The 15,494-nt window shown below is 34.6% G+C and overlaps 3 protein-coding genes across 6 annotated transcripts; 1 reads left to right on the top strand and 2 right to left on the bottom strand.

Moving 5' to 3' along the window:
* Nucleotides 1–805: 805 nt before the first annotated feature.
* Nucleotides 806–4,462, bottom strand: LOC113493458 (activating signal cointegrator 1 complex subunit 1). Its single transcript, XM_026871450.1, has 7 exons — nucleotides 4,214–4,462; nucleotides 3,950–4,046; nucleotides 3,711–3,843; nucleotides 3,074–3,202; nucleotides 2,541–2,701; nucleotides 2,074–2,246; nucleotides 806–1,120 (listed from the first exon to the last, which is right to left on the bottom strand). The coding sequence occupies exons 1-7, from the start codon at nucleotides 4,326–4,328 to the stop codon at nucleotides 846–848; spliced, it is 1,083 nt and encodes a 360-aa protein (XP_026727251.1). The 5' UTR covers nucleotides 4,329–4,462; the 3' UTR covers nucleotides 806–845.
* Nucleotides 4,463–6,154: 1,692 nt separating this feature from the next.
* LOC113493457 lies at nucleotides 6,155–9,860 on the top strand. 3 transcript variants are annotated; one of them, XM_026871447.1, is made up of 2 exons: nucleotides 6,155–6,570; nucleotides 8,501–9,860. In XM_026871447.1, the coding sequence occupies exons 1-2, from the start codon at nucleotides 6,492–6,494 to the stop codon at nucleotides 9,703–9,705; spliced, it is 1,284 nt and encodes a 427-aa protein (XP_026727248.1). In that variant the 5' UTR covers nucleotides 6,155–6,491; the 3' UTR covers nucleotides 9,706–9,860. The 3 variants fall into 3 exon arrangements, with proteins under 3 accessions (XP_026727248.1, XP_026727250.1, XP_026727249.1); XM_026871449.1 differs by lacking the exon at nucleotides 6,155–6,570 and adding an exon at nucleotides 6,715–8,253; XM_026871448.1 differs by lacking the exon at nucleotides 6,155–6,570 and adding an exon at nucleotides 6,716–8,267.
* A 1,944-nt stretch (nucleotides 9,861–11,804) lies between these two features.
* LOC113493456 (eukaryotic initiation factor 4A) lies at nucleotides 11,805–15,176 on the bottom strand. Of its 2 annotated transcripts, XR_003400565.1 has the most exons (8): nucleotides 14,960–15,176; nucleotides 14,131–14,509; nucleotides 13,840–14,054; nucleotides 13,467–13,614; nucleotides 13,244–13,375; nucleotides 12,738–12,961; nucleotides 12,348–12,552; nucleotides 11,805–11,881 (listed from the first exon to the last, which is right to left on the bottom strand). XR_003400565.1 is itself a non-coding variant. In XM_026871446.1 (7 exons), exons 1-7 carry the CDS (start codon nucleotides 14,980–14,982, stop codon nucleotides 12,408–12,410), a joined length of 1,266 nt encoding a protein of 421 aa, XP_026727247.1. In that variant the 5' UTR covers nucleotides 14,983–15,176; the 3' UTR covers nucleotides 11,990–12,407. The 2 variants fall into 2 exon arrangements, 1 of the variants encoding a protein (XP_026727247.1); XM_026871446.1 differs by lacking the exon at nucleotides 11,805–11,881 and having other exon boundaries at nucleotides 11,990–12,552.
* Between the last annotated feature and the right edge of the window lie 318 nt (nucleotides 15,177–15,494).

Raw genomic sequence — 15,494 nt, 5'->3', positions numbered from 1 at the left:
CCCAGTTCATGTATCCAACGTTTATGATAAAAAAAATAGGTATTTATGAGATTTGAATAAATTTAAAATGCAATTTTTATTCAATGTTATGATGCAATTCGTAGTTTTTTAGAAATAGCTCTGTTGCGAGGGCGGTCCGAGCCTTGTAACAATGGTGAGGGACGCGGGCGGCGGCGTTTAAATCATTTTTAAGAGTATCTTTCAGATTTCTCTTGTTTAATTTTTCTTCGTACTTATTATCTTAGTTGATAAAAAAATAATAATCGCGCCTAGTGGTATTTTACGTCGGATACATTAACTACTTTTGTAAGACGACTAAAAAATCACCGTGTATATGGGGACCGACTTGTGTTGCTAGCCGTAGGTACTTTGATCTGGAAATTTTCCTAGCGCAGCTTCAAATACTAGTAGGTAGGTAATGTGATTACTCCTACACGTTGCCCTTCAAGTAAGCCCACGTTTAACTGAACAGAGCATTTCGCATCTTGTTATAGCAAAATCCGATAATCTCGAGACTGTAACCATCAACCGTCGATATTATCTTTATTTAGGACGCGAAAGTTAGTATGTATGGTTGTTACTTACTCATTAAAGCTCAAACGGCAAAATATTTTTTTAAGAAATTTTGTACTGGATTGGATCTTCATTGACGCTTATCCGCGGATGCTACCTTGGGGCGCAGCTAGTCGATAATAATTTGGATACATTACAGGACAACCATAAAATGGGGTGCAAAGGAACCTCTGTGACCAAATCACCAAAGTCACAACTATAAATCAAAACTTCTGTAATAAAAATGCAATACTTAATAACAAAATTTTATTATCAAAAAATAAAAAATATTCTTATTGCAAATTGATGACGCAAGTCGGTTGGTAATAACCATCGGGTCCCGTCGAATGTCTCTGCGATAGATGTATACTGTTCAACTCGACAACGCCAAAGTCATAGTTCGCGAATTTCTCGAGTATTTCTGTACCATCAAAATTGATCCGCGGCTGTCTAGCTCTGGTTCCTTGGTCGTCAACATGAGGAGTGTCCGACTTACTTCTATACTTAGAGTTGATAAGTGTAACGTGCAACTTCACGTTTTCCCTGCCATGTTCTCTTTCCATATATCCTGTAAAACATAAACGGTATCTTTAGAAAAAAAATAACTGCGACAATTGTATTCTTGTCCAAACAAGAACACAGTAAGTTGTTACTTTATTCGTTTGTTTAATCGACAATATCCTCATCGATATCCTTCGACTGTACGGTTGCGGAGTTGTCGAGGTCACCAAGAAAAACCCACTGTGCGACAAGCTGTGATTCAGTGATTCTTGTCCTGAGTCTGGGTTTTTTTGTGTTTGTCCTTGAATGATTGTGAAACCCATGCGACACAAGGATTAAATTCCATAATGAGAAAAAAAGTACTCCTGTACCCTTGCGACTTGAAATAGTGCTGTTGGTAGGACGATTTGACACCACGCTCGATCGCCTTCTAACGACGGTGACAACACTTATTTAGGACCCAATAGAAGAATTTATTTAATATTTGACAACTGGACCGCTGCCTTTAAACGTATACTAAACACCGGATTGCGAGCAGCCTCTGCGTGAACTTGCGTGTAAACGTAAAAGTGTGCAGTAGGTACTTTTTGTCAGCGACGCTTTGTCGCATTTGTCGCATACGGCATAGCATACTGTTCGTTAGGTGTAACCGAAAGGGTAAATAACACTTATGATAAATGAGTTAGCATGTTAGTGTGCTTGTATGTCTGTTTGTTACCACTTTACGCTCAAACGACTGATCCGATTTCGGTGATTTTTTTTAAGAAGGCAGCTTCCACCTGTTAATAACACTTAAGATAGGTACTTCTATCCGACTTCATTAAAGGTAAAATGTTTTTGCAGCTACAACCGACGTCCAGGTGGGCTAAGCCGCACATAACAAACATACACAATAGATGTAAACACACTCACATAGGTATTTGTAACATTAGTGAGATAAACTTCGCAACACGCGCTGGCTAATGACTTTGTTTTTGATTCGAAGGAGGCGGATGACATTATCGATGGCGTATAAATTACCTGCTCTATAATAAAAGTCGACTATAGCATCAGACATCTCTTGAATCAGGCCTTTAGTATTCCCCTCCTCTTCCACTAAGCCATACAAAACATCAATTTCAGATGGATCATCATTCATGTATGATAAGCCTTTTAATCTGATCTTTAAAGGCAAGTGCTCTAGAAGTATAGGCCTGAAAACAAACTATTATTATTAATCGGATATATTATTAGAGAGAGTGAATAAAGAGCTGACAACAACAATTCAAATGCAAAGAAAGCCAATAGCAGAGGCGGAAAAATCTCACTTTTAGAATACGAGTCTCCTGTGAACCTAAGCGCTTACATGCAAAAATTACAAATGAGTGTAGCACCTCGCAAAAATGAGTTGTTTATAGTCTGCTATCGAAAACTCAGAAAGTAGAGTATTGCCTTCATTAGCATTTGTTGTTTAGAGTAATTAGACAGTGTAGGTGTTCTTTACATACATTATAACTTCATTTTTCGCCTGCTTGAGCAGGTTTGATGCAATTGATCTCTCCTCATTATCCATTAAACACATCACACCAAGTGTCAGGTGGAGTTTCTGTCCCCCGATAAATATGGACTTTTCTAGACCTCTGCTAGGACAGTCACGTAAGACTTCGGCCTGAAACATTATAATGATCTTAGCCTATTGTCTGATCTACATCAACTGTAGAATAGTGTCGTCACTCTTTTTTTCTCGCTTTACTAAATGCAGGTGCCAAGTGATTAAAAAGGGATAGCATTACTGGTGCGATTTAATACCGCCAGATATTATTAAATCTCACATTTTGTCAAACATAAAATAGGTGTAAAGCAGATTTAACTCTAGAAGTAGATTGAGAATACGGAGGTTTAATATTTAAATTTAAATTTAGAACGTAAATAAACTCTTTTTCATTTATTAAACCCCTTCTGTGCACAAAACATAGAGGTTCGAATAAACGCATTTATAATTGGAAAACTAGGCATTGAATATTGAGGACAACTGTTTTACCTCAAATTTTTCATATCTTTTAACAACATCAGGACTATTCATAGGTATTGATATAAAATGTGTAGCTCTTTGTTTCATCCTTGATGACATCACTATTATGTTTATACGTCTTCTTGCAGCTTTTACACTCTGAAAAAAAAATACATAATACTTACAAGACTGCTAGTCACTATAATATGTAATATTGCAACAAATTTCATAATTAAACAAATGGATGAATTATACACATTCATTACAAGACTCGTTGTAGCTGTTCCCGCAGTTTCACCCGCGTCGTAAACAATCTTGCAGTAATTTTTCTGTTTCCTCCTTAAGAAACATCATCCCCATTTTTTTGTGTTTACTTGTGTTTGCAACTTTTCCATATATTCTCACTACATACACTTTCCCTGGACTTTATGAATAAAACAAGACTAAAATAAGCCAAATCGGTTCAGCCGTTCTCGAGTTTAAGCGAGACTAACAAACAGCAATTATTTCTTTTATATAAGAAGAAGAAGATTAAGAGAAAATTGTTTTGTTTTGTTTTAAAGGGATTCAGAGAGAACAGATCTCTATTTTGCTATTTTATAAGCTTGTTAAGCCTCTATTTTGATAAAGTACAAAAAATATATACAAAATGTTTATATGTACTTACTGATTCTGAAGGTCCATAAATTACAACATCTCCATCTTGCCCTTGTTTTGGTATCTTAAGCTCAGTGTTAGTATCCCGCTGAATCCTCAATTTCATAGCTCCCTTCTTTCCGATAATAGACCCTAGGTAATGCCTGTAAAAAACATTTCACTATGAGAATTAAACAAATAAAATCAAAGCTTAATTTGACAGTAGTTTTGAGCAATAAACATTTTGTAAATTTAAATTAACATACATACTTAGAAACATGTAAACTAGATCTATATCTAGAACTGTCCATCATGACTACTTCAACATCTTCATCACCACCTTCATCGTATTCATCGTCATAGGTATCTGCAAAATAATAAACACACCAGTACTTAGTACTTGAGATTAACCAATAGATAAAATTTAAATACCGTGCAAGATTTGATGTATAGCCGGTGAAAATCTATCACTTTTACACAGAAGTAATTGTATTTTTTTTTATGCGACACACGGACACAATATCGTTTACTTACCATTCTCGTATGAATCGTGTTCTTGTAGTGAAGTGACTTCAATCGAGTGGTCGTTTACTCTATAGCATCTTCCTTCTATCCATACTAAATGAGGTCTAAGGATGTCACTCATCATTTAAAATCAATAAATGATCGGGTTTTGGAAGTTGAATATCAAATCCAGTCATAAAAACGCTTAATAGTCAACAAAATATACGTGATCGAAATCTGATTCGAGTTTGTTGTTTTGACAGCTGGATTATTTTTTGACAACTATATTTTGTAAACAGCTGATAGTTTGGATAGTCACTTTTTAATATAGGTACAAAAGTTAAAACCTAGAAAAGAATATATTAAAAGTTAAAATCCAGCATAGTCTTACAATGGTTACGCTTGATCTTCTAATTTTATTTAATGTATTTTGCCCGCCCCAAGCAGTGCTCAAAATTAAAGACAGTATTATTATCCACGATGAATAAAGGCGTAACCTCATGGTCGCTCGTCGCTCGCGATCTGATCACGCGACCCCATTTTTAAATGTCCCGCGTCTCGAAAAAGCGACAAAATATGGTAGCAGGAAAGGTAGCGACGAAGCTGGAAATGTTGAGCTACGGCCTTTGCAGTCGCTCGTTTAAGCGATAAAGCTCAAAATGTTGAACTTTGTCGCTGGGAAAAAAGATCATAGGTAATTAATACACTATAGAATAGAGCAAAGAAAAGTAAAAATTAAGTGGTCGAGACAAGCGGTGCTACAAACGGTCTCTAAATTAATTCCCGTAAATATCGGTATCGTATCGGACAAGGAAAATACTTTAAAACATTTTATAAAATATGGACATAGTAAAGTATGGACACAATGTACGTTTAAACCATAATTTTGTTTCTTCATTGTACAGTTTTTTGAAGTTTAAAATGTACCTATGTAACTTTTTAAAAATCACACTTGCTTCTACATAATAGCCAGTTCACAATTAGATTATAGATATTAATGTTTTGTTTTTCGGCAAATTTTTAATGGGGTCGCTCGACCAGATTTTAGCTACAAACGAGCGACAATCGACTCCATGAAGCAGCGCCAGGTATCGAGTGACGAGCGACTGCATGAAGCAGAGACTTTTCGGGTCGCGGAAAATTTAAAAATGGGGTCACGTGATCGGGTTTATCGCTGTAAACGAGCGAAAAGCGATTGCGTGCGGTTACACCTTAAGACAGTCCCCTATGTCCATATAGAAATTATTTTGGCTTCAACTGCTTATAACAATCAAGTTTCTTTTAATACACGGTTGAACGCGGAACGGTGATTAACAGCTAAATGTGGTCAACACGATAAAAAAATGTCTTCAAATCTTACAGTGATGTCTAATTTTCTATAATAATTTAATTCCTTTTTCTGAGGTTTTTGTTTTACTTGTAGAAACATTAATACTATCAGATATAAACAACATTCTGGTAGATACTAAATTTTCCAAATCTAAATCAGGATGTAATCATGAATTATAAGTTTATTGGTTTGCATTCTACTGTCGATAACGAGTAAGTCGATCACTTGGCCAGTGCGTGCATTCCGCGCGGTGGGGTGGTGCTAAGTCGGTTTCGTCAATAGGTTTCTTCCTCCTTCGATTACGATATTGTTCAATCGATTCAATATCAAAATACATTTTGTTTGGAAGTCAATTTGGGTTTAGGCACTATTAATGGTTGTGCGGACTTGCGGAGTGCCTGCCGACACTAACAACTGTTGATCACTAAATTGTAGTTTACTCAATGTGAAATCAACGCTCTGGTACACAATAAATTATATTACATATTATAGGCGTTGCGAAGAAGCATCCCTTAACTGTTACACTCTTAAAGCATAACAAATCAACTCGAAAGTAGATTATTTCTCCTATGATAAGTTCTTTAAAAAATAATAGGAATAACAATTAAGATTGATCGAGGAGACACAAAGTTAGTAATTTATTAATACATTTGTTCACATTGTTACAGTCTTCTCGAATTAAGTTATCATAAATTGCCTAGCCTTAGAACCCCAATTGGATCCTCTGTAAATAAAAATGACGTTAAAGACGTTAATATTTATACAAAGGAGTGGCGAAATCACGCGACAAGGCAAGCAAGAATTCATATTGGTCTCAATTACAAACTAAACGTACAACATAATAGAACTGATAATTCCGTTTGATAAGCTTATCATTAACCCATTGCGCTGCCAGTATTTATATTATTGTGTGTAAGTTATATCAAGTGATGATACTGCAGCTTACGTGCTTGTGTTTTGTTCAACAATATTATAAAAATGGATAAAAATATGCCAAGGCCAGTAAATACTTCCTACTACAACACAAATTACCAATACAGTAATGTTAATAAAGAAGGTGAGTACCTTATTTCTGTTTTCGTAGACAATTCTGCTACATTTTACATTAAACGTTTATCTTTATTGTTTAGCTTGATCCGGTAAATTGTAGAAGTGTTTAAAATAGGTTACGGATATATAAAAAGAAAAAACAAAAACATGTGTTCAGAATTCAGATATTACGAGTAAAGGATGGAATTATGCCTGAGCTGAGAGTATATTTGAGTACAATATAAACGAAATATGTCAAGTAAACATGGTTTGCACGAGTTTACACGAGTTCATAATAATATTTTTAGCGTATCGATAATCCTTTGGCAAACTTATAAAAGATAATAAGTTAAGATAACTATTTTATTATACCTTGGCTAGTATCTATAAAATATCTAAATAATCATTCCGTAAACAAGGAGAAATAGATTAAGTAATACATATTCCTTCCATCAAAACATAAACCGTACCTATGCTACTTATATCAATAAGGGGTCCAGAGATAATAAGATCACAAAGATCCACTATTTAAAAATAGTTACAAGATTATACCCAGGATTATACTACGTAAAACCCTCATTGACTTCCCCTAAATGGAGAACTTCTCAGAGAGAGCCGATGTCGTATAGCAGAATAAACAGAAAGCTTCCCGATTTCCATAACGGGATATAGAGTATGTATATTTTAGGTGGGTTTTAAATATTATATTAATGCTTTTTATGTTGCCCGAGGCCAGAACCTCAAGAACTAGAAAAATGCATTATGCTTATTATAACTATATCTGCTACATTAATTTCTTTCATTTCGGCATTATTTAAGTTCACTATTAATTTATTATACTGTATTATTGCATGAAAGGTGCATTATTATTTTGATAACCTCTTGAAATTCCATGACAATTTGAAAACAAGCGATTTTAGCCCTTGTATAACAATTTTATCATAAATTGAATTCTAAAAGGAAGCGAAATGTATTGTTCTTCAGAACATTCCACATAAGCCTATCCTAACGACTTAAACGTAAGGTCCAATTTAGGACTATGTTAAGTACGTTAAAAGAAGTAGCTAAGTAATATTTTTTATTAATAGAGCACCCCATACGGCTGGACTATTTATGACGATTTAAGGAAATAAAATGTGTAATGTGTAGTGCATAATGTCCTGCCAATAGAAAAAGTAGGGGTCTTGTCTTTTTACCATAGCAATGACGGTATCAAGGAAATATAGGAAAAATATGCACCATATGCGTGCAAATTAAAAAAGAACATGCACCAATAAGTTTACTTTTATAACAAAGATTGGGGGTTCCAAACTACAGCAATCGAGTTTCGTGACATAATAGACGAAGCACTATTTTGTTTATGCCTTTGAAAGACCAAGAAGTGGCAAAAATATTTACCTTTTTTTGGCGATAGCTAGGTCCTGTCAAATGACTGACAGCCGTATTGTCAAAATTTAGACCAGAATGTTGTATTGGGACAATGCATAAATAAAATACATACGAAAATGTAAATATTGATGTCGTTTATAAATCCGTCAATTATAATATAATTATTCTTTATGAAACCCTAAACATTACTATTGTATAAAATAATCAACACGATGCATTGATCAGTGAAACAGTGCATAGAGAGATCAAAGAAGTGACTAATTTGTATTATGCGTTAAATATTTTGTACATTAACAATTTTGACGCATTACATGCATGAAAGGTCTGATAAAACAGGTATATTATATCTCACAATTTTTATTACTATATCAATATTTCTTTCTGGTGTAGCATACATTATAAAAACATTGTCTTGTTGGCTTATAAATTTGTAAGCTAATCTTGTAAAATCACTCTGCATAAAATATAAATATATAATATTATTATTTTAATTTAATTATGCCTAATGCAATTGTTACCTAATTTTATTTTTTGAAAAAACATTATTTAAATTACCTTTTTTGTTTCAGATGGAAGTAAAATGCATGGATCTAGGCGTGTTATAATATTTTGTCTGTTAACAACAGTTTTGCCAACAATACTCATTGTGTTACCTCTTTATTTAAGAAACTTTAAATATGCTGATGTTATGTACAAGATATCAGACTCAGATGTTATACAAATCCATAAAGGACAATCATCAATTTTTTGTGAAAAACATTCTTTGAAAATGAATTCTACATTCAGTGCATTCCAAATGAAAGGTACCCCAGAAATATCTGATAAGAGAAAACATATAAGATTAAAGAAGTCAATGACGTTACTAGATGATACATTAGAGTATTTTGGATTTTATTTGTTAAAAGGTGCTTCAGTAGAATTAAATGCTTGTTCTCGTCATAAAGGTTCAAAAATTCTAGTTGTTAAAGGAGATAGAATATTGAACACATGTGGTATTTTAGAAGGATATAAGCATAAAAAAGTTCATCCCAAACTTGAAAATGGAGTTCTAGTCACTCTAGAGAAACCTGATGATAAGAAGAAAATTAATGATACAAGTTATGATAAGAAAAATGATAATGATAATACAATTGACTCTTACATACATAATGGTATTGAAGACAGTGATGACACAAGTAAGACCGTCCATGTAGAGCGTGAACGGTCAAAGAGGGATATAAAAAATTTGCCCTTGCATAATCCAAATACTTTATTGGATACGGGTGTATACCATGGTGGCAATTTATTTAATAGCACTATCCAACAACAAACTATGTCTAGGCTGGAGAATAACTTACATGAATGTTATCATGACAAGATTTTAATAGACCATTTATTTCCTTACTCATCTCAGTGCAACAGCACAAATTACTTAGAAAATACTACAACTCTCAAAGTGGTTCATGAAGTACTGCTTGATGCATATTACTATTATATATTCTATACTGACGATGGAGTTAACGACATTCACGCCATGTTTGATATCTATAAGCCAACATTCCAATATGTTAACAATTCTGAATCAAAGACTTGTGTTAATAAAACACAATGTGAATTTAGCATAGATTTTTTTAGTGACGAGTTAGTTATAGTAGAGAAACCTACTAAAGAAGGTTTACAAAATGAAGACAGTGATTCTTCTATTCTGATATCCATCTGCCACCCTCGAGTATCTGTTTATATACTATTCCCTGTATCAGTCCTTTTGCTGATACTCCTTTTTGCGTTTTTATGATATTTGTTGAAAGTTTTATTCCATTTAATTTTAGTTAATATAAACATTACCAGAAGTGTGATATTAATTTATTAAGTTTTTAGAGTATATTGTTGATGTTATAAATGTTTAAATAATGATGTGATAATGGATTCAATAAAGGAATTGTAATGCTATCAGTTTTTTGAATCGGCAAGTATTCTACGTCTTCTTCACACTTAGTAACAACCCTACGCAAGTCATCTTGGTATAGCCATTTACTGATACACCGCTGCACCTTCATGGTCGCAGAAAACGACACCTAGGCAAAGCAAACACAGCTATGCTCATTACATCAATATATTATGGTTGGGTGGGAATCGAACCCACGATCTCCGGTTTCGCAGTCTCTAACCACTAATTCTAAACTGGAACCTACACTACTTGTTGTGGATCAAGACAATGCAGCTTTATCTAACTAAATTTGTTAGTGGTTTTTTGCATAAAGTCAAGTTTCATTCAGAACTAAAGAAGGATATTGTTCTTTACAAGGATAAGGTGGCATAAGATTTTAGTAACTTAACAATTCTAGGTGTGGTAGGCTGTTGTATCAATTTATTTTAAAAGATACTTACGCAGCTTCTCTTTCACAACTCTTCGTTGGCAATTGTGTACGATCATGTGATCTGAATCCCAAGAGCATGAGCGACTCTGCGTCTGCCGGGGAGTTCCTAAAAGCAGTACCTACTAGACGCGGTTTTTATCATAACACAAGCATGATAGGTGAAAGTGCCTGGTTCAGTTGTAACGGTTCCGAAAATCAGTTTTATCTACTCACTAGCTGTTGCCCGCGACTTCGTCCGCGTGGTTAGAGGATATAAGTTAGGAATTTTTGAACGAAGCCCTCGAAGATTAATATTTTTCCCCGTTTTGGCCACATTTTCCATTGTATCTTCGCTCCTATTAGTTGCAGCTTAATGTTATATAGCCTAAAAAAATCCTCGATTAGTGTTCTATTGAACATAAAAAGATTTTTTCAATTTGAACCAGTAGCTCCTGAGATTAGCGCGTTCAAACAAACAAACTCTTCAGCTTTATATATTAGTATAGAAGTAGATATAGATATGGTGCAACTACTATCCCAAATTTTATCGATATATGTAAGTACAAGATTAATCCCTATAAATGGCTTATTGGCGTACCTGGAAGGCTTGTACGACAATTTTCGAACAAGGTTCAAAGCAACGTTCCTATTATTGCTGCGCTAAAATAATTACGGAACTCATGGTTAAGGTTGTAAGTGCGTTTCGACGGTACTCCATCGTTGCACAACATGCAATAATGCGCAGACGCAAGGACAAGAATTAAATTTCCTACTAGCAAGTTTCCTTTTATGAAGTTTTATCAGTGACAGGTTTATCTACAACACTGACACATAATAATTATAATTCCTACAACAATAAAATTCTAATCTAATTCATGAAGAATGTATAGTAGAAGTATGAAACAATGTTTTATTTTATATATTATCTGGAAAATACCGTTTGGTATCTGTAAACTTGCATGGCTACCTTCATCAAACAACTTGCTGCAGATTGCTTTGATTAGTTGAATTAGTATGTAAGTAGGTATTGAAAGAAATAGGATCAGTGATACTTTGTCCAATGCATTATTCTTCACTTCCTTTTTTACATCTTGTTTTCTTTTTCCTTTTTGGATTAACACCTTCCGAAAGATTTCTTATCTGCAATAGCGAGCATAATGATTTTAAGCAGTTGGTAATGGGAAGTAACAGTGATGTTAAGAGTTAAGACACAAAAAAGTTGTCATGCGTTTATATATCTGAATATTGATCGTCACAAAGTGTTTATAAGCTAAAATTAACATAATGTATTCGGAATTAGATCAGCATATTAGTTAGTACTTATATAAAATTAATATTATGTAAGCATAGGAACCTTAATTATCATTTTTGTCAAAAGTCACTAATACTTCGAACAAAATTTATTCCAAAAATATAAATAATTCGAAATGAACATAAAAACCATGTAGAAAACAACCTCTAAAAAAGTAAAATGCAAAAGCAATGTAAATGGGAATACAGGATACATTAAGGACCTGTCAAAAGAAAGTAATGAACATATTGAGGAAATTTTGATTTATTATTTCCACATAGTTGTGTCCAAAGTGCGTTTCACAGGCTCAGTAGGTAGATCTTCTGTAAAACAAAATTTACATAATTCAATACAATGCTTTAGAGAAATTAAGGTTCCGATCGGGAATGGAGCGCTACAATTTTCAAGTATGTATATCAATAACAATACAGTTGAGATATTTCATTATATTTATTTAGGGTATTACAAAAACAGTTACCATATTATGTACAACTGGAAAAAAAGTTACAATACAGTGGGTTTCCTCCGAGAACTTTTGTGATTGAAATAGCCTCTCCAGTACCCGATGAGACCTCTTTGCAAGCGGCAGAGAGGCCTGCGCGGAACGGGGGCCATCCGGCCGAGCCGGTCTTACTCCTAACTATGTATATTAAACTTATATTGATACGTCTATTATAGTATAATGTAATCATTAATTAAACTAAAACGATTATATCGGTCCGAACGAAATGAGTTCCAATGAAAAATTCGGCACAGCGGTTATTAGAAGGCTCCTCCTAATACACACACCTTATAAATATCGCAATAGAACGCAGGACACAAAGTATAAACCGGGTAAGCGCAGGCTCCTCAGATGAGGTTGGCCACATCGCTGGGCATTTCCGAGATGCTTGTGTGGTAGAACTCCTCAATGTCCTTGAGTGCTCTCCTATCAGCTTCAGTAACAAAGTTGATAGCGATTCCTTTACGGCCGAAACGACCACCCCTTCCAATTCTGAAAAAAGAAATAGATACATTTCAAATAACCTCAAGACAAAATATTCTTTCATTAATGTATACCATTCTGAATAATAACAGGTAAGAAATGTTTGCATGTCTCATTAGCTCTGCAGATTCAATAGCCTTGATGTTATCAAATTTGTTAGTTATGTCAACATAATACATCTTAATCACTCTTACCTATGAATGTAGTTTTCACGGTTAGTGGGCAGATCGTAATTGATGACGCAAGAAACTTGCTGCACGTCAATTCCACGAGCAAGTAAATCAGTGGTGATCAGGACACGAGATGATCCAGTACGGAACTGCCGCATAATAACTTCGCGCTCACGCTGGTCCATATCGCCGTGCATAGCAGACACAGTGAAATCACGGCCATGCATGGATTCAGTCAGCCAGTCCACCTGAAAGTTTAAACCATATTGATTTAATTATATAACCATACTGATAAATGTACAATGATCCCTACTAATGAACTAATATTTTTAGTTGTATTTATGAACTAATGCAAAATTTCAGTTTATCATAATATATATTCAAATAGATTAAGGGTCCTAAATTAAGGTATATAATGGAATAGTAGGAATCTGTTATTAAATATTTAAAAATTTAGAATATTGCAACTAACAAAAACTATCGTTTTTAATAATGAGGAAAAGCCAAGCTGAAATCCTTAGAAATATTACCTTGCGGCGAGTGTTGCAAAAGATGACAGCCTGAGCGATGGAGAGAGTATCATACAAGTCACACAGCGTATCCAGCTTCCACTCTTCCAGTTCAATGGCAATGTAGAACTGCTTAATACCTTCCAGAGTGAGCTAAAAAGAATAAATAAGAAATGTAAACAAAGTAACAATTACCATAATTGTGTATCAATGGTTATAATTTGAATGAAATCCTAAGTCTTACCTCCTCCTTCTGCACAAGAATGCGCACTGGGTCTCTCATGAAGCAGCGGGATACCTCGAGTACATCATCAGGCATAGTAGCAGACAGCAAGATGACTTGCACATCAGCAGACAACATCTTGAATACATCATGAATCTGGTCCTTGAAACTGAAATAGGTAATGACCAAAATGTTATATTAAAGGTTTTTGCTCTGTATTTTTCTTCATAGAAAAGAGTAATACAAAGAGTAATAAAGAGTACATAAGAAAGACTTTATACATGCATTTAATAATTTTACAAAATAAGAATCTTCATCAATTCACAATGACTATTAAAATATCTACTTAATATAGAATTGCATCATCAGTTTTAACAAAGGTAGCATGACTCACCCTCTGGACAACATCTCATCAGCTTCATCAAGCACAAACAGCTTGATAGTGTTAGTACGCAGTGCACGACGAGTTATCATATCGTAAACGCGACCAGGTGTTCCCACCACCACATGTACACCACTTTCCAGCTGACGAGCATCTTCACGCACATTGGTGCCACCGATGCAGGCATGACATTTAGCATTCAAGTGATCACCAAGAGCTATCACCACCTAAAAAAACCACACCGTTAATTCTAAACTCTACGCATTAATCACCAAACACATCACTAATCACCACAGTTCGTACCTTCTGGATTTGCTGAGCCAGCTCTCTAGTTGGGGCCAAAATGAGCGCTTGGCATTCGCGAACACTTGTATCAATTTGCTGAAGAATTGAAATCGAGAAAGTAGCAGTTTTGCCAGTTCCAGACTGGGCTTGAGCTATAACATCACGTCCCTGAATGCAGGGCATGATAGCGCGCTGCTGGATGGCGGACGGCTTTTCAAAACCATAAGCGTAGATTCCTCGCAGCAATTCTTCCTTCAAATTCATGTCATCAAAGCTTTCCACGACTTGATGCCAGTTAGTATCAAGTGCCCCTTCGGGGTCCATTCCCGGAGGTCCATCGTAGTTAGGTTGATCTTTTGATGGCCCATTTTTGGAATCCTCCGGCCAATCTTCTGATCTGCAATCGAATACATAAACTTTGAATAACAAGTTTTCAAAATCTTTTTTGAAGATTCATCGTTCTATGTATGAACATGCAAAAATTACTAAAATCTTTTTATTGGTGCTTCTGTCAAATTGGCATATCATGATTTGCTAAGATATCGCAAAAATAAATGCTACGCATGAAAACCAACTAAGAACTAAATGTTCCCTTCAATCTTTCGGTTACATAGAATTGAAACAATAAGTCCATTATAAGTGAAACACGTGCGCTGATCGAGCTTGCAATAATGTACTCCTACCAGCGCCATGTTGGCAATCGGCGACAGGGACATTGAAATTGAACTCGATATATGTCGAATTACGTGAAATACACATGCAAAAACGTAATCCTACAATTTCCCTATTCCGTATACCGTAAAAACCCGTAATAATAACATTCTACTACTTAAAGAACTGAACTTACCTTCTTTCAGGTGAATAAGACATGTTCCAATCGCGGTAGCTGAACGGAAAAGAACTAGCAAAGCATAAGCAAGGTCAAGTTAAGTTAGCAGAAGCTTTTTTTATGGGTTTTCCAAAATTAACTGTTTCAGTTGACAAATTTCACGAAAATAATTTTTAAATATTTTTAAAAGATTTATAAAATAGTCACAAGTCGATAAACGTGCTTTAATATATCAAGATGAATAATCCTAAACTATTCGGAAAATTATGAAGCGGAAGTACGTCACGATAATTTATGGAATACAGATCCTCTACACACCAACCGCAGTAATATCGATTTTTAGTCTACTGCCGAAGTGTTGTACTTTCAATTTCTGTTTTGACGAGTTTTTTAGTAAGAAATTTAAACAAACTTGATGAGAAAAATCTCGTCATGTACCTTGAATTTAAAATGTTAGGCATAAAATATATAAATACTATAAAACACTCTGTGCTAGATTTTAAATAAGTCACTTGTCTGAATTTAGGTTTAGTGACTGAATATAGAATTAAGT

The sequence above is a fragment of the Trichoplusia ni genome, chromosome 4 (genome assembly GCF_003590095.1).
Source record: "Trichoplusia ni isolate ovarian cell line Hi5 chromosome 4, tn1, whole genome shotgun sequence".
Taxonomy (NCBI): domain Eukaryota; kingdom Metazoa; phylum Arthropoda; class Insecta; order Lepidoptera; family Noctuidae; genus Trichoplusia; species Trichoplusia ni.
Note: the sequence above shows the minus strand (reverse complement) of the source record. Positions and strands in the feature narration are given on the sequence as shown.